Source organism: Theropithecus gelada, chromosome 18, assembly GCF_003255815.1.
Source record: "Theropithecus gelada isolate Dixy chromosome 18, Tgel_1.0, whole genome shotgun sequence".
In the NCBI taxonomy this organism is placed as follows: domain Eukaryota; kingdom Metazoa; phylum Chordata; class Mammalia; order Primates; family Cercopithecidae; genus Theropithecus; species Theropithecus gelada.
The window spans coordinates 63,506,630-63,530,990 of NC_037686.1; the positions used below are offsets into that span (position 1 = coordinate 63,506,630).

At 37.6% G+C, this 24,361-nt stretch overlaps 1 protein-coding gene across 1 annotated transcript; it reads right to left on the minus strand.

The window, feature by feature from the left end:
- Positions 1-3,900: 3,900 nt before the first annotated feature.
- Positions 3,901-23,550, minus strand: GTSCR1 (Gilles de la Tourette syndrome chromosome region, candidate 1). Its single transcript, XM_025364867.1, is given in 4 exon segments — positions 3,901-4,030; positions 16,146-16,213; positions 16,215-16,322; positions 23,449-23,550. Coding segments are annotated over 4 exon segments (408 nt in total).
- Between the last annotated feature and the right edge of the window lie 811 nt (positions 23,551-24,361).

Sequence of the window (24,361 nt, forward strand, 5' to 3'; positions counted from 1 at the left end):
TGAATAATGAAGTAAGTAAGCTTGTTATAATCAGTGTAATATCATTGCACTGTTTTCATCAGGGATTTGATGGTTCTCTCATCTAAAGAAGAGGCAAAAATGAATCACGCTAGGAAAGTCACTTTTACACACATGTCGATAATCCCATTAAAAGAGATTGATGAGAAATAAATATGGTGGCACTAGCTGAATTTTGTAGACAGAAAAGTCCCCAAGTACCTTTCCTCATTGATTATGCTTGCAGGTAGAAGAGGCCCAAGCACACCAATGGAGAATTTTGCCATTAAAACACACACACAAAGCTCAAAGTCCTTTGTACCAAAAGCACAAGTAGCTTACATTAACAAGATTATTTGAATAAATCGGGGTTTCCAGTCTGCATCACATTGAAAACCATATTTTAGCTTCTCTAAGGGAATAATAAAAGAAGCAGCTCCTTGTATTCCTCTCCAGAGTATCACAGCTAATGAGCAGCTGGAGGCCTTGTTGGAAGCTAATAAACTCATCTTCAGAGGAGACAGGCTGTGCTGCAGCTTGTGGTGACTGAGCACTCAGGTCTGAGTTATTCATTCTGTGGCCACGACTCTGGGAACTGCTTACCCTGTGGCCTTATCCATTTTGTCCAATTTCCAATTGATATCAAGTTTATTTAGCTCTCATTATCTCTCCTTGAACTAGAGCTACAAACGATCTACATCTTGTTAACGTGATTATTATTAATGACAATGAATAACTTATCAAAATCACATTGTGGATGCTACATGAAGCAATAAAAAGTGGAGAAAAATTTTCTTGAATGGACAGCCTTGATAATCCTGTAGAACTTTTTCTTTTTAAAGAAATAATTGGAATACACGTGAATAACAAACAATTGTCCTATTAAAAAGCACAGCTGGCCAGAGACAAAAAATAAAACAATATAAGGGACTCATGGGAAAATTAACAGTGAATATTGAATTTCCTGAACTTGATTTCTAAACTGTTTGACATGCTGTTTTCCTTTGGTCTCCTTGTTTCCCACCTGGGGTTAGTCTTTTCACTGTGTGTGGTGGTTCTCTTTTAATCTTGCAGTTCATCAGTTCTGTGGAAATTTGAATTTTATAATTATTACAGATTGGGACAGAAATCAAAAGTAGGCCAAAAGTGAGAACCTTTCTAGTTTTCTCCTTGGGTTCAAGCAATTCTCCTTCCTCAGCCTCACAAGTACCTGAGACTACAGGCACGTACCACCACGCCCGGTTAATTAAAAAATTTTTTTTATAGAGATGGGGTCTCTCTATGTTGTCCAGGCTAGTGACGACCTCCTGGCCTCAAGTGATCCTCCAGATTCAGCCCCCTGAGTTGCCAGGATTACAGGTGTGAGCCACTGTGCTCGGCTCTCTAATTTTTAAAAAGCATTTACTTACAGTGTTTCCTTGCTCCAAGAAGAACTATATATTCTTCTGATCCCCTTTGGCTGCACAAGGACCCTATAGTAACAGTTGTCACCCGGTGCTCTCCCCTGTAGCATTCTGAACTCTGAAAATTTACAAACAAGCTGCATCCTAAAAACACCTGTCCAGTTCTTGCTTTGCTGAGAAGCAAGTCAATACCTTTTAAATTGGTTCAGCATGAATAATACTAAGTCACACATTTTAGAAAACGCATTGTAGAGAATGACACCTTAAGCTAAACTAATGATTTTAGTTAAAGAAAATCCAAGCCTCTTGGCCGTGGGAATAAACTAAGTCTTAGTATTCCAAATCAGAGCACATCACATTTACTTGCAGGTGGCTACCTCATTATGAAGCCCCTTGTGGACAAATGTGGGAGTTTGTGTAAGATGGGTTGCTTAGCCTTTTATCTTTTTGTGACCCCTAAGTGGAATATAATAGCATTTTGGCTCCTATTACTGGCAAAATAGTCAGTGTTTGCCCCAGGAAGTTGAACATTCCAATGATGAACATCCCAACAGTTGAATTATAAATTGGTAGCCTGCCTGGCGTGGTTGATAGTGCCAGCTGGCTTATCTTGAGCCCATGACATTTGATTGTCTTTTACCTTCCTTTGAACAAGTTATCTCTTAGCCATTTGTCTTATAAAGTGAAAATAAATAGCTGCGATTGAATCTTGCATTGTAATGTATTGTTTTTCTCAGCAAGTCATCATGAAACTCGTGAATGACATACGGGTAAACAGCATAAACACAGGGCATGGTGTCTGATAGGACCTTTACGACGTTAAACTTGGTGGTGATTTATGGAGACCGAATAGTACATTGTATTAACTTTTCATTGTTCAGCACCTTAAATATCCTCTTGGCTAACACGTGAAGTGGTTTCTGTTCATTGCACCTGAATTTTCCTCCATAGCCCCAGAGCTTGCTTTGAAGGAGAACAAGAGCCCTGTGCAGATGAAGAGAGATGAATTAAATAGCAAGGCAAGAGCAGACTGTGGGATGGGAGATTTCATCGGGTCGCTCATTTACTTGTTCTGTACAGTTGCTCCTACAGAAGACAGAATGAAAGGGCATTCCTATGTCAGATAACCGTGCTTGAGCTTCACGTTTCAGGCAGGAAGCAATGGATATATGTCCCTGAAATCAATTCAATGTGATTATTTGCTAAGTTTTCATGAATACTAAAAAGGAAAGGTTGGCTGACATAAAAAATGCAGTGCAATGGTTCCCTCAGGGGCTGCGCACTGGTGAGGTCTGCATTACTGCTTTTTGATCTTCCATTTATCCTTTTCTGAATATGAATAAAATATACTTTGAGATTTAGTTTAAAATTAAGGAAAATTAACGATCCCCTTTGAAAATCAGTCTCTGCTATGCTATTACTCTTTAAGAAAGTTAAGAAACCTTTCAAACTTTAATTAGGAGTCTACCATTCCCTCTCTCACACTCTTAAATTGTATAGATTTTTCCAGGGGAAACACCCTGATTTTCGTTGGCCGTTGTTTTCAGCATGCACTCTCTAGATGTGGCTCAGGGGGCAACTTCAGAGCCAAGACAGGTGTATTTCAACCCTTTAATTTTATGTGGAGAGTTGACCTTGCTGCGTGGACCACAAGGAAAGCACTCAAATAAGAGGAGATCTAACGTATGCTGGGTACGTCTTTCCAAAACCTGAGATTGTTTAATCATTTTGCAAAGTAGCGGCAACTTGAGTGGTTCCCTAACCACTATTTCTGTAAATGTAGTGTATTGGACAGCTAATGGAAGAAATGTGCAACAAAGTGAGGTCTTTTGTGTGTGTACAAGATCATAATGGAACATGTTTCTAGGTAGAAGTATATTTACATTTATATCTTCAGGTACTCTTATTAAAAACAACCTCCTGATTAAAAATCAGGAAAAGTTTCATCTCCCTGCAATGGTGAGGAATTGTGGCAATCCAGCCTCTTGTGAGTGACGTTATGAATGAGGCATGTAATTGACCAGGCAGAAGTGCATAGTGACGGCATGGATTATAGAACAGTCAAGTACGACATTCTAATATTTTTATTTAATTGGCTGTGCAGTTGATTGGGATGATTAACTTAGCTCTGCATTATAGCTATGAGTGATGTCATTTAGGGAAGAATCTGAAGAAAAGAAACTTGTGACTTCATCGGCTACTACTAAGCAGTTCTAGGATCTTTGCTGATCTTTGCGGCACTGGTGGCAGAGCACTTGTGGTTTCCAAAGGCCAGGTTTAAAAAGTGTGGTTCTGCCATTGACAGGAAGGCAACCTGGATAAATCACTTAACCTCGGATTTTTTTTGTTAGTAAAATAGAGATATTAATGTATGCCTAACTTAGGTTTAAACACGACACTTAAATATGGGTCATTGCAAGAATGAAAGGAGTATATGAAATCGCTATAGAACACTGTAGAACACTGTAAAGCAGTTATTTTTATTCATTAGCCCATAATATCACTGACAATAGAGACGGTAGTGATATCTTTCTATCCTGATTTGTCTCTCTTCATTGGTACTGATGGATGGGGCCAAGCTTGTGGTGGATGAGTTCCTCACTGTGTTTCTTACCTGGATTTTGAAGATCCTGAAATATAGAAATATTGTTTAGAAACAATGAACATTTTCTCTGGGTCTAATTTTTTTTACATGAATGTACTTACATCACTGAGGGGAAGTTATTATCAGTCCTGAATGTTCTAGAAAGAAGGCCAGTAAAACTCAGTGATTAAGAAAGTTTTGTAAACCTTTCCATATAGCCAAATTGGCTTGTCACTGTCTTCTGAAATATAACATGTGCATGTTATTTCTGCCTGTGATCCTAACAGTTATTTCTCCATTTATTTTGTATAGAATGTCTTCCCTCTCTAGTCTTTCCTTTGTTTAGAACCCGATTAAGTTCACTTTTTCTAAAAATAGACTTTTTTGATTACCTCAGCTGTACAGTAAACACCATCCTTAAAAGGTCTTTGGTGAATGTGTAATTTACTGATTTGTATTGTTATTTACCATAACATGTGTATATCATTTACCTCTTAAAGTCAATTGTGAATTCTTTGGGGGAAGGAATATGCATTGTACTCAACTGTTAGAAAATAATACTAGAATTTTATGATGACAGGATGATTAGATGAATAAGAAGGGCTACCCTAGTAAGAACTATTTGGGAGCAAAGAAAGTTAATTGGCCAGAAAGCGTTTAAAACATTTATTTGATGGAAAAAGGTTTTCAAAATCAATCTAAAACTTGATGAACTTGAAATTAAGAAGGGAAAGTATTGACTGGAAACCACTAATGCATGACCAAGAATGTTTAAAGGAAGAAGACAAAAATTTAAGTTTCATATTTGGAAAAGGAAAAATTGAGGGTAAAATTAGACCTATGAAGAGAAATCTGGTGGGTCTCTTTTAGTTGTCTTGTCATCTATAGTCAATGCAACATAACTGTTGTATTTTTCACATAGAAAAACAAATGTAGAACCTATATCTCTTGCAAACCGCACCCTGATCTTTCTTTACAAATCAATCTTCTTCCTATACCAACATGTTCTCCTTTTTGATGGCAGCATTTGAAGTGATTGTGTGAGGTCCTGGGAAAGAAAGAAATGCACAATTATTGCATTACTTTATTTCATATTTAAATAGACAGTCATCTTCTTATTTTCTTACCTCTTCTAACCAAAGTCAAAATACACAGAACGTTGAATATACAGTTTTTGAAAAGAACAGTTGCTATTAAGATTGGCAGCTTCTGTTCTGAATGTTCTTAACAGGACTAGTTCTTCCTTAGCATGTCGTTAGTCTTCCAAGTGTTTTAGGCAATACTAAGACAATTTGCTTTTTCATGATAGAGATAAGTGTTACACAAAAATGAAGTTACTGTTATTGTTCATTCTCTGTTCTTTTAATATTATCTTACTGGTTTAGGTTGACTTGTGATTTTCTTTCGCAGTGGAATTTTCCATTAGATTGCATTTAGAAACAGTATGGGTTCTTAGACTCCAGTAAAAAATGCTCACTGCTCATGGCCACTTGTCTTCAGGCCATAAGGAAGATGCAAATTGACTGCATAGACCATGAGACAATGTTCAATCACACTGGCTTTTGTAGGCTCACCTTTTTAAGAATTCTTCTTGGCCAAATTCGATAAAATGAAAGGATTCTTACTTGTAGAGTCTTCCTGGCCAGTTAACTCAGCTTTCGGATGCTGCATTGCCAACAACTCACCTGCATTTATAATTTAAATATAGTGACATAGAAAGCAGACTTTCAAAGATCTGAATGTGGTTTTACAATCAAATTTTTCATCCCCATAACCTTTGGTATGTGATCATTCTGGCCCACCTTCACCAAGAATCCTATGAGGTCCGTTTAGCCAGAATTCCCATTATATCTGATGTTTCCTCTCAGTAATTTTCCATCCACTGCCCTCACCCTCCTCCTTGGCTATAAATCCCCACTTGTCCATGCTATATTTGAAATTGAGCCTGGTTTTCTTTCTCCTTTGCAATTGTTCCTGAATAGAATCTGTGTTCACAACTTTAACCTTAACCTCTGTCCAGTTCTGGTTTTCTTTGCCAGGCAGGATATCTATTTCTAGGATCTCTACGTAGTGTATAAACTTGAAACAACAATTGTGTTTTTTTTGTTGTTACTTTTTTCTTCCAATCCGTGAAAAAGAAAATTAAGCACTTTATATCTAAATTTTCTCTGAGAATAAATGTAATATTTACAGGGCTTGTAGTATAAGACAGTGGCATAGTAAGGAAGAGAAAGAGAGAATGGTGAACAAGAATTTATATTCCAGTGGTGATTAATTTGTCATACTTGGGATGTGTCATCATTTGCTAAGTTATGTAAGTCAAATTATTTCCTATATTATTTTTTATCTTTTGTAGTAAAGTCTAAATATTCTATGGTGAGAGAAGACTGAAAACTCTAAATGCCGTGGCATTAGGGGCCCAGTTTATTTTGGTTAATTTTTGCATCCTTAGCATCCAGCTCAGCAGCAGATAGATACAGAGTAGGTGATAAGCAAATATTTATTTTTTTCCAAATATTTATTGATTAAGCAAATGAATAAAAATGAAATGAAAGTTCTATTCTACAAGTATTTTTTTTTTTTTTAAAGCTGGTTGAACTGAACTCTTGAAAAGGAGGCTAATTCAAACACTTGGTCATTTCTATTATTGTTTTAAGTAGAAAAAGCCCAAACAAGTATCTAACTGAGCACCAAAGAAAAGAGCTAACAGCTTAAATAAACTTGCAAAGGAGTTGATACTGGCATGCGTATGCAGTGATATTCCTAACACCTTGTTTGACTGTTCCACACAATTTTATTTTACTGGTAACAGTTTACTAAATAAATGGAGACAAACTTACATTAACAGAACCCTTCTCTGAGCTTGATGAAAGCATATTAACCAGACAGATAACAGCAACTTCTAGGAACTTAGTTGCTTCCTAACTCCAGCGTACTAGAGACCTAACGGTGAAGGTGAGAGTTTTATTTAATTATGCTCATTATAACTATCACAGCCCACTCAGGGATACAGAATGATCACTGCCTTCATTCTATCATTGCTTCAACTTAACAGACACCATCATTTTTCTGGCCTATAAAAAATGTTTATTGCGTTCATCCTTTTATCTAGATTGGTGCTACCCAGTAGAATTTTTAGTGCTGATAGCTATGTTCTAATATCTCTATTATCCAACACTGTGGCCATAAGCCATCGAAGTGTGGCCAGTGCAGTTGAGGAACTTGATTTTTAATTTAACTAATTAGAATTTAAATTTAAATAGCCATATTGGCTAGTGGCTTCCCACATGGGCCAGGGTAGCTTCAGACTGTAGTACCAGTGTTCTGTGGTGGTATCTGGCTTTGGGCCAGATAGAGTCAGGGTTTAAACCCAGTTCTGCTATAATATTTACAAGTTATGGGAATTTTGCCAGATTCCAACGGATGACTACACACACACATGCGTGCACGCGCGCGCGCACACACACACACACACACACACACCCCTACAGCCTAAGTAGACTTACGAAGGAGTCAGTGTATAAAATATGTGTCTACAAGAATTACTGGTGTATATTAAGCCAACAATGATCCTCAAAGTCCCCTTACTTTCTGGATATATTATAGATAATAATTACAGTTTGTTAAGGAGTTACTTTGGGTGAAACACTGTGCCGAACACCTTTTATACTAAAGTATGGAAGGTTAAGCAAACTGACCAAGGCAGCATGTGATGAAGCCTAGATTTAAGCCCAAGGCTGAATCCAAAACCTATATATTTATATATCACATATATGGGGTAATAATATATAGTACATAATATATATATTATATATACATTATAAAATATATAGTTATATATTTATATGAAAAATATAAACATATATTTTATATGAAAAATATATTTTATATATAAATATATAATTATATATAACGTACATAATATGTGTGTGTATATATTTTATATATATATTATATATATATAAAATGTATTACCCCAATGTTGCCTTTTAGCTTCCTGGGTGTGGGACGAATGGCTTATCCTTCTTCCTCGACAAAGCACTTTGAATTTGACAGGAGCTCAACATATGTGGGTTTATCATTGGCTTAGTTTGTACAGAAGGCACTGATGAATAAGAAGGAAGATAGCATGTTGGGGGTGGCAATTCACTCCCTAGAAAGTATTAGTACATCAGTGGCTCCTTTTCACTTGTTTCAGAAGCTCAAAGAATGCAAGAGCACTGTGTGATAGGCTGCTTTTGCAGAGGAGTTATAGCAAGATTAGAACCTAGACCTCAGTGTCTCCTGCAATGATTTGCAGCAACTTGGCCAGAGACCAGTTTGTAGATCTTATCCAAGACAAGCCTCAGGAAATATTTCAGAGTATCAGCTTGCAAAAAACCCATTTCTGAGTGCTAACATCATTGTATGTTGTCTTTTGCTACATAATTTTATTCTTATTTTGTTAAAAAAGAAAATATACCTTTGGTTATTTTTCTTGTCACTCTCTGGTTCCTGGTATAATAATAGCTGGGGCCCTGAATCAGAGAATGAGGCCTAAAGACTCTGACAATTGCAGCAGAATGGGGAAATTGGTTATGCTCACTCAGAAGCAGCGACTGATGCTCCTCCATCTCATGTGAAGCTGGGAGGAATGGGCATAGTTTCACGATCATCTCTGCTGAGGTAGGCAGGGAGCTCATGTGGACTGATTCTAGCCATTGGCTCCAGCTTAGCATAGGCTCCCTGTTAAGTAGGGACACCAATATTGACACTAGACAACACACAAAGTGTGAGAATAATGTAAGACAGATAGGACTGTTCCCTGCAGATGGTAGGTAAGTCTTTGACTCTGCACCAGGGAAGAATGAGCTTGGGTGTAAGAGCTCATAACAGCTGCCACTCTGGGCCCTGGTCAGCTCTTTAGGCTCAGATAGAAGCCCCCACACATGTCTAGCTGAGTAAGAACTCTCTCTTTGATAAGAGCAATTTTAAAAGGGGCAAATAGAACCATATTAGGGTTCTATTTTTATCTTATTTCTCAATGACATGACACTGTTCTGAATGCTGGATGCTTTATTGACATGAGAATAAAAAGGGAGACTCTTCTGGTGCTGACAACAAGGTGTGACTGTCAAAAACTGGCCATTCCTCAGTAGGCATGTGGCCCTGCTCTCAAAGTTGCATCAGTAAGAATGGCTCAAGATCAATTTTTCTGAAAATCTAGTCATTATTTTTTGGCAGGAATTCTCTAAATATAATTGGCTTATCACTAAAATCCTATCTAGCAGGTTAACTCATTTAGTTACTTGGGATTACATTTTGTATTCAATTTATCTTGGAGGTACACCAAGAAGTTACCTTCATTAAAATTAGATGTTCTTTGACTGCAATCTGGAAAGAAGTTTTAAATGGGCATTTTATAACACTTGCTTTAAAAATTCTCTAGTATAAAATACTTATTTATAAGCTCTATAATGCAAAACTTTGAGATCTTTTGTTTGAGTGGATTTGATATTGCTGTTAAGATACTTGACCTTTTCTCCAACCTTTCCTTTACCTACCTGACGGACAAGTTTCAGAGCTTTCTATTAAAGCATAAATCTATAACTTTTATTAAGGGATTAAAATCCTAGTCTTTTTCTTTGTGCACAAATAAATCAATCTGTCTTTAATTTGTGGTGTAGATTATCTGCAAATACTTTCCAAAGAGCTTTAACTCTTAGCTGTAGGATATCTTAGCTTAGATGTCAGGCTAGAACATTTCTTCAAGATTACTTGAAGTACATGTGATAATCTATTCTTCTTATTGTTCTAAATTTTAGAACTCTGGGATCAAGTTAGACCACTAGAAAACCACATGTTTAGAGAATCAGACAATAGTTTTGGCCTTTTTTTTTTTTTTTTTTTTTTTTGAGACAAGAGTCTCACTCTATCCCCCAGCTGGAGTACGGTGGTGCAATCTCGACTCACTGCAACCTCTGCCTACTGCGTTCAAGCAATTCTCATGCCTTGGCCTCCCAAGTAGCTGGGATTACAGGTGCCTGCCACTACACCCAGCTAATTTTTGTATTTTTAGTAGAGATGAGATTTCACCATGTTGGCCAGGCTGGTCTTGAACTCCTGACCTCAGGTGATCCACCCTCCTAGGCCTCCCAGTGTGCTGAGATTACAGGCATGAGCCACTGCGCCCAGGTGTTTTTTGTTTTTTTTTTTTTAAACTACACGTACACATTTTCTTCAGTTTTATGCATATGACCATGTCAAAGGATGTTGTCAGAGAATTGATATTAGGACATTTTTTTGTAAGGCCGATGTCATGGATTTTGTGCTCCACATACACAGTGTGACCTTCATGGGGACTCTCAGCCTAAATGTAGTCCTCCCTTCTCATCTGCACTTTTGCATTTTGTGGTTTCAGCTTCCCGAGGCCAACTGAGGTCCAACAATATTAAATAGAAAATTCCAGAAATAAACAATTCATACGTTTTAAAATTCCCTGCTGTTTTTGGTAGTGTGGTGAAATATGCTGTCCTGCTCCATCCCACCCGGGGCATGAGTCATCTTTTTGTTCAGTATATCCACACTGTAGATATTACCTCCCCCTGTTAGTCACTTAGTAGCTGCCTTGCTTATTGTATTGAAAAAAAATATAGTATGTAAAGAGTTCAGTGTTATCCAAGGTTTTAGTCATTCACTGAGGGACTTGGAACGTATTCCCTATGGAAAGTGTGTTGCCCAATTCTTTTTATGAAAGAATGCTGTGTTTCCTAATTATTGATAGCTAAGGAAAACTAAACTTTTCCTGAACATTTCTTTTCCTTTTGACTGTTCATCTTTTTTAATTTTATTTTTTATGGGTACATAGTAGGTGTATGTATTTATGGGATATATTATATATTATATATATATATATTTATTGACAAGGTCTTACTCTGTCACTCAGCTGAAGTGCAGTGGCGCTATCGTGGCTCACAGCAGGATAGTGACCTTTCAGGCTCAAGGAATCCTTCTACCCCAGCCTCTCAAGTTGCTGGGACTACAGATACTATGCCTGGTTAATTAAAAACAAAGTGTAGAAATGGGGGTCTTGCCATGTTGCCCAGACTGGTCTCAAACTCCTAGCCTCAAGTGATCCTCCTGCCTTTCCTCCTAAAGTGCTAGGATTACAGAAGTTAGTCACCATGCTTGGCCTACATGAGATATTTTAATATAGGCATCCAATATATAATATTCACATCAAGGCAAATGGGGTATACATCACCGAAAGCATTTATCATGTCTTTGTGTTACAAACATTCCAATTATGCACATTTAGTTATTTAAAAATGTACAAAAAATTATTGACTTTAGACCCTGTTGTGCTATCAAATACTAGATTTTAATCATTCTATCATACTTTTGTACCCATTAACCATCCCCACTTCCAATCCCATCCCCATCACCCTTCCCAGCCTCTGTTAACCATTATTCTACTTTGTGTCTCCACGAGTTCAATTGTTTTAATTTTTAGCTCCCACAAATGAGTGAGAACATGCAGTTTGTCTTTCTGTGCCCAGCTTATTTTATTTAACATAATGACCTCCAGTTCCATCTATGTGGTTGCAAATGACAGGATCTCATTTTTTTTAATGACTGAATTGTACCCCATTGTGTATATGTACCACATTTTCTTGATCCATTCATCCACTGATGGATACTTAGGTTGATTCCAAATGTTGGCTATTGGGAATAGTGCTGCAGTAAACATGGGAGGGCAGATATATTTTAGATATACTGATTTCCTTTCTTTTGGGTATATACCTAACATAGGAATTGCTGTTATAGTTCTATTTTTAGTTTTTTGAGGTACTTGTAATAATTTATATTACCATCAGCAGTGTACAAGGGTTCCCTTTTCTCTACATCCTCACTAGCATTGGTTATTTACTGTGTTTTGAATAAAAGCCATTTTAACTGGGTTGAGATGATATCCCGTTGTAGTTTTGATTTGCATTTCTCTGGTGATCAGTGATGTTGAGTGCCTTTTCATAGACCTGTTTTCCATTTGTATGTCTTTTGAGAAATGTGTATTCAGATCTTTGTCCATTTTTAAATTGGATTATTGAATTTTTTTCCTATTGAGTTATTTGAGCTCCTCATATATTCTGGTTATTCCTTGTCAGATGAAGAGTTTGCAAATATTTTTCTCTTACACTTTGGGCTGTCTCTTCACTTTGTTGATTATTTCATTTGCTACTGTAGAAGCTTTTTAACTTGATGTGATCCTATTTGTTAATTTTTGCTTTGGTTGCTTATGCCTGTGGGATATTACTCAAGAAATCTTTGTCCAGACCAATCCTGGAGAGTTTCCCCAATGTTTTCTTGTGGTAGTTTCATAGTTTGAAGTATTAAATTTAAGTACTTAATGGATTTTGATTTGATTTTTGTATATGGATAGAGATAGGGATCTAGTTTCATTCTTCTGCATATGAATATCCAATTTTCCTAGCACTATTTATTGGAGAGACTCTTTCCCCAATGTATATTCTTGGCTCCCTTGTGAAAAATGAGTTCATTGTAAAGGTATGGATTTCCTTCTAGGTTCTCTATTTTGTTCTATTGATATATGTGTCTGTTTTTATACCAGTACCATGCTGTTTTGGTTATTATAACTCTGTAGTATAATTTGAAGTCAGTTAATGTGATTTCTCCAGTGTTGTTCTTTTTGCTCAGGTTGGCTTTGGCTATTCTGGGTCTTCTGGGGTTCCGTATAAATTTTAAGACTAGTTTTCCTATTTCTGTGAAGAATATCATTGGTATTTTGATAGGAATTGCATTTAATCTGTAGATTTTTGGGATAGTATGGATATTTTAACAATATTGATTCTTCCAATCCATGAACATGGAATATCTTTCCATAGATTTATGTGTCCTTTTCAATTTTTTGCATTAATGTTTTATAGTTTTCATTGCAGAGATCTTTCACCTGTTTGGTTAAATTCATGCCTAGGTATTTTATTTTATTTGTAGCTATCATAAATGGAATTACTTTCCTGATTTCTTTTTCATATTGTTCACTGTTGGCATAGAGAAATGTTACTGATTTTTGTATGTTGACTTTGTATACTGCAACTTTACTGATTTTGTGAATAAATTCTAATAGGTTTTTGGTGGAGTCTTTAGGTTTTTCCAAATACGAGGTTATATCATCTGCAAATAAGGATAATTTGGCTTCTTCCTTTTCAGTTTGGATGCACTTTATTTCTTTCTCTTGTCTGATTAGTCTAGCTAGGATTTCTAGTACTATGTTGAATAACATTGGTGAAAGTGGGCATCCTTGTCATGTTCCAGATACTAGAGAAAAAGTTTTCAGTTTTTCCCCATCCAGTATGATACTAGCTGTCATATATAACTTTTATTTTGTTGAGGTATATTTCTCCTATACACAGTTTTTTGAGGGTTTTCCATCATTAGTTTTTTAAGTCATTACTCCCCAAACAGTGTTCTGCAGAGTCTTTTTCTAAGCAGACCGGTAAGTGGTACATGGAAAAAGCTTTCTGACCCCTTTATATGGTAATCTTCACATTAATGGCTATGTGTGGTTGAACAGTTAAGAAGAAACAAACATTAACTTTATTTAAATCCTGAATTTGCTAATATTTCTTACATCATGTGTGTGGTATGTGGGACATTTCAATTACGATCTGGCAGAACAGCATTAAGCAGATACCAGTTTGTGAAATGCTGCTGCAGTTTCGTGATTTTCCTCTTTACTTTGTTTTGGTTGCCAAGAGGCTCAGAGAGAAATTTGCAAAATTTTAGACTTAAATTCCCAACCTGTGACCTGGACAAGGTAGCCATAGGCATCTTGGTAAAATTTCAAATTCTACTTCATCCCACCTGCTTTGTGAATTGTGGCAGAGCTGTTTCTGCTGGGTCCCTGTCCCCAGGAGAATGCAGAAGCATCATGATTCCTCTTTCTCAACAATCACAATACCAAGCTCTGCTTAGTTTTTCTCATTTATCTTAACTACTTATCTCTTTCTATTCTGGGCATTTTACTGACTCATGTTTTGCTTTCAGTTCAGTTCTTCCAATGACCTGCAGCGAATACAGGTCCATAGACTTATCAACCAATCTCACATTTACTTGTTTCTAAAGCTTTAATATCCAGTCTCTTCCAATGAGCCCTACTCAGTGGAATTTCAACATATACTTTATATTATAATATCATCTTTTTATGACTTTTATTTCTATCATCTTATTTTCCTTCCTTCATATTGTTTCTTCAAATTTCCAACTTATTTATTGTCCCATTTTCTTATACATATCTCTGAAATCTGGCTCAAGTCCTTCATGTAATGAGATGATGGTGTAAATAACAAATTAAGTATTTTTCATAATTAATTAAAAATAAATAGGTTGTTTCCTTTCTAATACCTGAAGGGATATAGTCAGATGGAAGTGGGGATGACGCCATGGCTGGGATATGAGTGGGAGTGTTGCTAGATCATTTTGGAGAATGGGAGGTGTTAGGCAAAGCTGGGTGAGTGTGAGGCTCTTTGAGGCCCTGAGCAGCATGGAATAAAACAGTGTTTCCTGGTCTGACTGACCCTAGCAGAAAGCTCAGCTTTGTGCCTGACCAGTTGTGCCTTCTGGGTCATAGCCATGCAAGAGAAACCTTGGCCATGCTGGCGTTGTCATTTCAGGATAAGGTGTCAGTTCCCTCCCAAGTGTGTGATTTGGAATCCTGGTGTGCAGCAGCATGCAGGACAAACGCCTGCCACCACAGGGTGTGCCCATCATAGCTCTCAGCTGCACTCGCAACAATGACTCTAGCTACTCTGCAATATTTTGGGAGAAATTACTTGCGTGCTTACTTCATTGGTCAAAATTCTCTTCCAATTGAAATTGGGTTACCTACAATCAACTTTTTTGCTTCCTGGATATTCTGGAGTGACACAATAGAGTGCATTGAGAACAAATGTTTAATTATTAAACACGGCCCTGCCTCTGAACTGTTTGACTAAAAGAAATACCACAGACATATTTCTGACCCTGATGCCTCCGACTTTGTTTTATGCCTTGATTTGTCAACATCCATTTGTCTTTTTCAAAACCGAAGTAGAGAATTTCATAAAAATGTTATTTGTCTTGCACTGGAATGAACACACCTCATTTATGTGATCGAAGTTGTCTCCTTTTCCCAGTTTTATTCCTCCTAACATCACTACCAATTGAATACTTCAGAAACATCTCTTTTACATAGGTTACAGCATAAAAACTTTTACTCCTGTTACCTATAGGTTAAAATCTAAACACATTATTATTTTGGATTTCCAAGTCTCCAAAGTTTGGGTCCAGTTTTTATTTTTAGCCTTATTTTTGGTTAGCACTCCTTCCACAAACCATTTGCTCCAATCACACTAATGTTTTCATTTGTTGCTTTCAGTTTTTGCCTTGAATGTGTTTCAATACAGGTCCTTAATGTACATAAACAATATAAATAGTAGTAGAAGTAGTGAAAATAATGGTGACCACATTGAAATGTTTGAATCATGTACTTTTTTTTTTTTTCCCTGTCTTTCAACTATTTGGCATTTGTTTTCTTTCTACACATTTCTTCACCTATCCTAACATCACGTCAGGGTCCTCTCAGCCCCCTTTTCTCTGTTATGCCTTCTGGAGCACTGTGGCTAGAAATAAACCCTCTTTGCTGAGCTACTTTGATTCTTACTGTCCAATCATTGGTGACCATGTTTTGGGTAACTTCTACATCTAGGTACCCTTTTTTGTGTGTGTTTAGAAAGTTCTTAGCTTTTAGGAGTGACGTATGTACATTCTTTAATGTGAATGGCACGTATTTCAAACCTTTTGTGGGATGTGTTGATTATATATAGAAAATTAAATTCTGGAGGCCGAGGCGGGCAGATCACAAGGTCAGGAGATCGAGACCATCCTGGCTAACACGGTGAAACCCCATCTCTACTAAAAATACAAAAAATCAGCCAGGCGTGGTGGTGGATGCCTGTAGTCCCAGCTACTTGGGAGGCTGAGGCAGGAGAATGGCGTGAACCGGCAGGCAGAGCTTGCAGTGAGCTGAGATCACAACACTGCACTCCAGCCTGGGGGACAGAGCAAGACACCGTCTCCAAAAAAAAAAAAAAAGAAAATTAAATTCTGGTATAGCTAATACATACCTGCACACACATGCATAAATAGGAGCAATACACAAGAGGAACAAAAACATGCAAATGGCAGGTAGTGACTGGCTCCTCCCCTCCTGTCACTGAAGCCACTTGGAAGATTTCTGTGTTCTCTCTCCTCCCTCTTCCTCCTCTTATTTGCAGGTCTCCATTTTGATGAGTTTTTCTGATCTGACAAAGTAAAATGGGGACTGTGAACTGAGTTGCATTAATATAGTTCTAATTGAAAGTAGTCCATGTTTACTATTTATTTTGTAATATTTAGTTACAAAATTTTGTATTGATGAATGTGCTTTTTTTTTTAAAAAAAATTATGATATGTAAACAAAAATTTAGAGGAGATCCATACTTAATCTTCTGCTTTTTTCCAGATGTTTTGGCTCAGTCCTGCAAGCATTATACCAATGACAAGAGTAAAATCAATGGAGATAACACAGGGATGCAAACATGAACACTTTAACATATTAGACAACTTGATAATTCACATTCAGATTGCAATGAAATGAAGAGAAATTTGCTGTCCTCTGATTTAATTGTTTGGCTCATTATTTTCTCAGAAAAGAGGCTATGTGATTCTTTCCGAGGTTGGCTGGGGATTTCTTGGAATGGAGTGGAGGGAGACCTGGCACAGGGTGGATGCAGACCTCCTGGGGACTGGCTGCACCAGGAAGATGCCCTCTCCCTTAGGCTGCAGCTACACCTGTGAATCATACATTTGGGAGAAATGTAGATCTTACTGGGGGATTTAACCTACTTGCAATTTGTGGAAAATATCCAAATGGAATTACAAAAGCATCACCTAATTATAACAACACATTTATTTTCCTTGACGGTCTTTGGTTTTGACTTGTCGAATTTGTTTATTTAAAGAAGGTTGGTAGGTGGCAATTTTTGTCTGCCATGTGTGGTGTGTATGCATGTGATACTGACCTAGCTAAAAATATTTGCATATGCCCATAGGCCATTGAGAAAATAAGAATCAGCATAGAAACGAATCAATTTATGCTCCGCAAGGATCCCATTTTTTAAATATATATAGATGGGATGGTTGAATCAGGATGCATGATACTCTCGTGCATTTCTGAATTTTACTGCACCACCTGCAGCCTGTCTTTGTGCACCTGAAAACCCTTCAGAAGCAACGATCTCTGTATGTGATGTCCTGCACCCTGCTGGATTCATGCTGTGACGTTGTACATTGTCTCAGGGGAGGAGAAAACCAATAGGGTTTAGACAGAGGCTCAGTTTAGCTCTGGGAAAAGAGCCTACAAAAATTTGCATACAATTTCTATTATTTTGTAATTGTGGAATTATTACTATTTTTCATTTAAGTCACTCATTCAGTGCACTTTATGGAGATTACCTTAATGGGAGTGAGTGAGTGGGGTCATTGGGACTCCTGGAGCTTTTTCTTAGTTGGAGGACAACTTTTTATTAAGGTTTTAATTTTTAAATTTTATTTTTTAAATAAATGAAATTTTAATTTATTTTTAAATTTTATTAATCTATTAATTTTCTGATTTGTTAAGGTTTTAATTTTTTTCTTCTTTTTAGGCTTCAGTATTAGCCTGAAAGTAATTGAGAAGCCAATTCCAGAATTCTTGAGCTAACTGCCATGGATATTATGCAAAATCAATGGATAATCTCCATACTTTTTATATGTCATAACAACTGTTTTATTAACCTCTGTGGAAGATTTCAATTTTCTTTGAATCTCTGAACAGGCCTATTTGCACATTTTTTAAGGAGAAGAAAACAGATTTGTAGTGTGAAATTCGCTGTAGGAAATTCTGATAATAATTAAAGAGGAGGCTGGGGCATGGTGGCTCACGCCTGTAATCCCAGCACTTTGGGAGGCTGAGGCGGGTGGATCACTCGAAGTCAGGAGTTGGAGACCAGCCTGGCCAACATGGCGGAACCCCATCTCTACTAAAATACAAAAATTAGCCAGGTGTGGTGGTGCGCATCTGTAATCCCAGATACTTGGGACACCGGGGCAGAAGAATCGCTTGAACCCAGGAGGTGGAGGTTGCAGTGAGCTGAGATTGTGCCACTGCACTCCAGCCTGGGTGACACAGTGAGACTTTCTCTCAAAAAAAAAAAAAAAAAAGAAATTAGGAAGAAGAAAACAAGAAGGAGGTAATGATGTGTGCAGAGTAGAACATACGCGTGTGCACACACACACTGGGGTTTTAAAAGCAGTCTTGAGAGGAGGAGGATGAACTTGACATGGCTGTGACAGTCCCATGGGGGAGAGCCAGCGTGTTTTGCTGTGCACTGGCATGAGGAGAGAGATGGAGAGATGATGTGTGCACTGTGTACAATCAATAGAAAGGAGCTGAGAGCTCAGCCACGTGGACACACTGAATTTTCTTCCTTAGATAGGCTGTGCTAAGTGTGTTAATTTGGATTTCTGAAGTTTTCTCTATCTTAAGTGTCATGTAAACTTGGCATAATAAGGCATGATTAAACAGGCAGGCTAGAGAAAATATGCATTCCGTCTTTCAAGAAGAATCCACAAACTGAACCTTGCTTCTCACACTGCTCTAGTGCTCATCCAGGCACTTGTTTCCCCTCAGAACAAGTATTTGCTTTTAGGGAGAATCTTAAAACATGGGCTCGTGTTTCCCTCTGGAGGGACTTGTATTTGGGTAACACTTCCGCTTTACTCTGCCCCTCATCCTGGACATTCCTCCAGGAGAAGGAGGCATGTCCCTTCCCTGACTGGTGAGAAGGAGGAACTGGCCATGCTTGGCTCAGTCCTGACGGCTTCCTTTTTCTCTCTCCCCCAGGGTCATCTGCCTGTCCATGGCATGCATTCTCATCTGCTCTTTGGAGCTCAAATCTTACCTTTACTAATGGCTAGCTGTGTAATCTTGGAGAATTTCTCAAATTTTTGGTGTCTCACTTTGTTGTTTTATAGCTCGAAAATAGATGCGATAATAGATTGCTTCCTTGGGTATTATATGGAAGAGTCTTTAATTAGTTAAAGATAAGGAAGACTTTTGTAGAGGTAAACAGATTAAGCACAGCATACACTATCTCTCACCTCCAGAGACAGAGCCAGCACATCCACGAATATGTGTCTTGTTGAAGGGGTGATATTAAAGGATAGGGGTGTTGCACATACTAAAAGCTGTCTGTACCTGATGGACACTTGATAAACCTTTGTTAGATGAGGCCCTAATTGAAAGAAGGAAGGTATATTTTGAAATATCTCCAGATGATTCTGCTAAATACTGCTTTTCCTCTCCTGCTACAACACACACGTGTGCTCGCACACATACACATACACACACACACAGCATCTTTGTGCATATAAGCACATCACCTATTGAGAATCATTGTGAAACCTCCCTCTTTAGAGCTGTCTTCTATTAAATTATTAATGACACATATGCTTTCTAAAGACAGCAGGCTGGTAATTTCTTTTTCCTCTTGACAAGCACTGTTAAGAATATACTTATTTTGTACTATTTTAAAAAGTCGTATTTACAAACCATTAGCGTTTTCTGAATTATATTCGACAGCATACCCTACTTGCTTCATGATCCAAAAATAGTATATTGAATAGATAGAGATGTCCTTCACAGTCACTATTGAGTCATAAGGCGCTGAAGGGAAGTCTGGTTCATGGGAAGTGCTCTCTCATACAGGGAGAGCAAAGGCTGGGACATGACCTTTGATTTCTTCCTTCTCTTTTAATAATAGATTTTTTAAAAATTCAAACTCAAAATCTAAGCTGTCTTTCATGTTATATTCACTAATAGTGTATATTATAGCTAGATACATGTTAAATATCGGTCTTTAGAATATCTTCATCTAAAATAATTATTTGCAGACAACACATCTATCATTTAGGTTCATGTTGGAGAAACCTGGATTATGGCTTAAAAAGGTGTCTAGTCACTCATTACTAATTTTCTTTACTTATACTTGCCTTTTAATTCAATTTTGAACATACATATAATATCAGAGATTACCTTGTTGGATGTTATATGGAATGGTGAAATAATACCCTTTAGTAGTTGAGAAACATGAACGATTTAAGAGGGTTAAGCTCAAAACTATATAGGCAAGGAGTACAAAAGCTTGGTTAAAAAAAAAAAACAGGTTATTTATACGTGACTTATCATTAGATCATATAGTTTGATATGCATAAAAAGTAATGCTCAGATATGTGGTAAAGTAGGGAAGATTAATAAAATCTACTCAATCTGCTTCTCTTAGATGGAAAGCTAGTGCCATATATTCGTTTTTTTGATCTTCAGGGATAAACGTAAAACATGGCCCCATAATTACCTCCATCTCTAGTGTGTTCTGTGTGCTGCAGGTATGATAGTAGGTGACTGGCAAGCATTGGCTAGTTTGATTCACAATTTAGTGTGGCAATAATATGTTGGCTCTGATTTTTTAAATAGAAGAAAAAATAAGCATTTGATAAATAAATTGGAAAGCATTATCTCTTTAACAGAAGATTAACTTTATTAAACATTTTGCTGCACTAGGTCTGTGACACTTGAGAAGAAAATTTTACAAAGATTTTGGAAATCCCCAAATCTACATATATATTTTTCCATAAAGTACAGATACAATGATTTTGAGAACAGCAAAACTCATCTGGAAGGCACATGCTGGAAGATGGGCTTGATTCACCCCCTGAGTGGCCACTCATGTTCACCTACTAACATATAAACTCACAGGGTTGGGACTCCAGGTAGGACATGTGCCAGATCAGAAATGTGAGAAGACAAGAGGGCTCGTGGACAGCTGAAGTGACAGATATTCAATTGTAGAAGGCCCGTGTATAATCTCTCTCCACACTTGTTTGTGTGTATTTGAATAATGTTGTATATACAGTTTTGTGTCTGGCATTTCCCCTTCTATGCATTTCCCATGTCGTTTGAAGAACTGAAATTCCTCTGTCATAGAGAAAAATAAAAATTATTTGTAATGCTGACTAGATATTTCATTATGTTAAGAATTATTAATTTTTGTGTGTGATAATAATGTCATATTCTGAAAGTTTTTATCTTGGAAGCACACATGCTGAGGAATTTAGAGATGTAATAATATGTCAGGATTTTGCTTTAAAATATGCACTTGAGAGGGGCAAAGTAAGTAGGAGTATGAATGAAGTAAGTTTGGTACTGTGTTGATAATTGTTGAATTTAGGTGATGGAAATTATGGAATTTATTATACTGTTCTCTGTATTTTGCATCTATTTAAACATTTCCAAGATTAAAAGTTAAAGTTTTTCTATAAATTTAATTTTGAATGGCTTTATGATGGTCACAATAAGGATATATTCATGTAATCATTTATGTTATACAATTTGGGGACATTTATATATTTTTTATTTTTCAAGATCATGTAAGGTATGGTAATCCACATTTCTCTGTGCATGAAATTTTACCAACATTTAAAATTATCCTGGGGGGAGAATTTTGGGGGGTATATTACTGCACCAGGCCAGGCTGGGATTACAGGCATCACGCCTGTAATCCTAGCACTTTTGGAGGCCAAGGCGGGCAGATTACTTGAGGCCAGGAGTTCGAGACCAGCCTGGCCAACATGGGAAAACCCTGTCTCTACTAAAAATACAAAAAGTAGCTGCACTTGGTGGCACATGCCTGTAGTCCCAGCTACCTGGGAGGCTGAGGCATGAGAGTGGCTTGAACCTAGGATGTAGAGGTTGTAGTGAGCTGAAATTGTGCCATTGCACTCCACCCTGGGCGACAAAGTGAGAGTCTGTTTAAAAAAAAAAAACCAAAAACAAACAACAGGAACAAAAATTTACTGCACCAATGAATGTAATCATTTAAAAGTGATAAGCGCTTTTCCAATTGTTTCCCAAGTAGACTTAATTGTTTCCCAAATAGACCGGATATTTTTTCTAATATTATGAGAATGCCAGAGCCACCTCATGCTATTAGTATTGCCCATCATCATTTAAAAATATATCTTAAATTGATCATTTCATTATGGACATTAGAAGAATAGATACTTCTTGAAATATGAGAAATTTATGGTGGTTGTAGAAAATTTGGAGAGTGCAGAAACATCCCAACACTAAAAGAAAAACCACTGTTGAAGTGCGAATTTTTCATAACAATCTTTTTTCAAAATATTTTGAAATATTCTCTGCTGTTCAGTTGTAATGATAGCTGGAGGCATTATACAACTTTATTTTGTAACCTGTTTTTTCCAGTACAGATGTGAAAAGCTTCACATCTATTATTTAGTACTGCAATGTCAAATAAAGTTAGTTACAGAGAGGTTTCAGAAAAAAAGATAAATTTGTAAAAGGCCATAGTCTCTGTGAGGAAAAGTGACATAGGACATTTTTCCATGTGGCAGCAGTTAGGAAATGTAGGAAGGGCGTCAGAGTCTCTGAGTCAGCTTTCAGATGCATGTCCTCACTTTCTCTTCATTATACCCGAATGAAGATCTTGTTTGAAATTTACAGATAGAGAAGCGAAGGTCTTGGAGATACGGGGTTCTTCAGAAAGTGGTCAGAGCCTCCTAACATTGCTTCGGGACTGTGCCCCTCCCTGTTCCCTGCTGCTTTGGCTTCTTGCCAGCCTGGGTGTTCCTGGTCACTGCAATGCTTGCACTTTCCTGAGTCATTACTGTGGAATCTGTTGACCCTTCTTCTTGTGATACTGTTTTCTTCCTTTTTTTTTTAAAAGAAAACTGTAAAGTTAATGCATACTCTTGGGAAAAAAGAATTCTAACAGAATTAAAGATTATAATTGAAACATACTTTATACACAGTTTTATATGCAATTTTTTTCTTAATACTATGAACAAGTTTTCTGTGTCCTTAGAATGGTTGTAAATACCGTTATTGTGGTTACCAGGGGTGTAGCCACATTCTAAGAGTGCATCACCATTGACTTAATGCTCCACTGTATCCTCTGATTAGGCCACAGCCTCGGCTGACCTGCGCTCCTGACTAAAGGTGACCAGCCTCCACCTCAGAAGGCCAGGCTTTCCCCTTGGCTGCCACCTACAGCCAGTCTAACCAGCCACGCACTCGAGTCTCTCTCTTTTTTTTTTTTTAATGTTTTCCCCATTACTTCAGGTTTGGATAAAATAATTTGCTATGGTTTGTAGCCTGGCTCCCCAAATAATAAGGCTGGAAGTCATGATCTGAAACTGAGTGAATTAACCTCCTGTGCAGGGAAAATTGAGTAATGAGGAAAAAAGACTTTGAAAGAGCTATGGAAGATTCATTTCCTCTTCTCCCTTTTTCTGGTGAACAAACTGTTTCAGGAAAGAGATCTTGCTTACCTCTGCAGCCTCTCTGAGATGTCCCTCATGGCCACAGCGATGCACCCAGCAAAGGACCCAACTTGGGAAGCTGTGGCCAGGATGGTATATGTCACTTTGCATTGCTTCTCATCCTCCCCTCCGAAGCTGTTTTCCTCGCCTTCTTGCCATGAGTTTGCACTTCCTTAAACAAAATAGGAGCCTTTTTAGTCATTGCCTCAGACCAGGCTTTTTAGGGAACCTGAGCTCAGGCAGAGACCTAGATGCAGAGGGATGTAAAATGCTCCAGGAAGGAGACGCAGAATGTACAGAAGCTTTATGGGGTGAGGGAGCATGATAGGGTAAAAGTAAAGGAAGGTTGAAAAAAAAAAAAGTAAATGGCAAATGTGAAATGTGATGGAGAAAGGAAGAGGAGGGGCATGTGATGTAAACTAGCTGTGGACAAAACCACAGAAAGTGGTGTAGACCCCAAAAGCGGTCTGGTCTTGATTCTAAGAGTAACAGCAATCTACTGTAGGGCTTTAGGGAAGATGGCAGTGGGATGGAGATGGGATAGCGTATTAGTCCATTTTCACACTGCTGTAAAGAACTGCCTGAGACTGGGTTATTTATGAAGAAAAGAGGTTTAGTTGACTCACAGTTCTGCATGGCTGGTGAGGCCTCAGGGAACTTACAATCATGTCAGAAGGGGAAGGAAGGATGTCTTACATGGCGGCAGGCGAGAGAGAGCCTGTGAAGGAGGAACAGTCAAACACTGATACACCATCAGATCTCATGAGAACTCACTCACTGTCATGAGAACAGCATGGGGGGAACTTCCCACGATCCAATCACCTCCTTCCCTTGACACTTGAGGATTACAGGTCCCTTCCTTGACATGTGGGGGTTACAATTCGAGATGAGATTTGGGTGGGGACACAGAGACAAACCATAT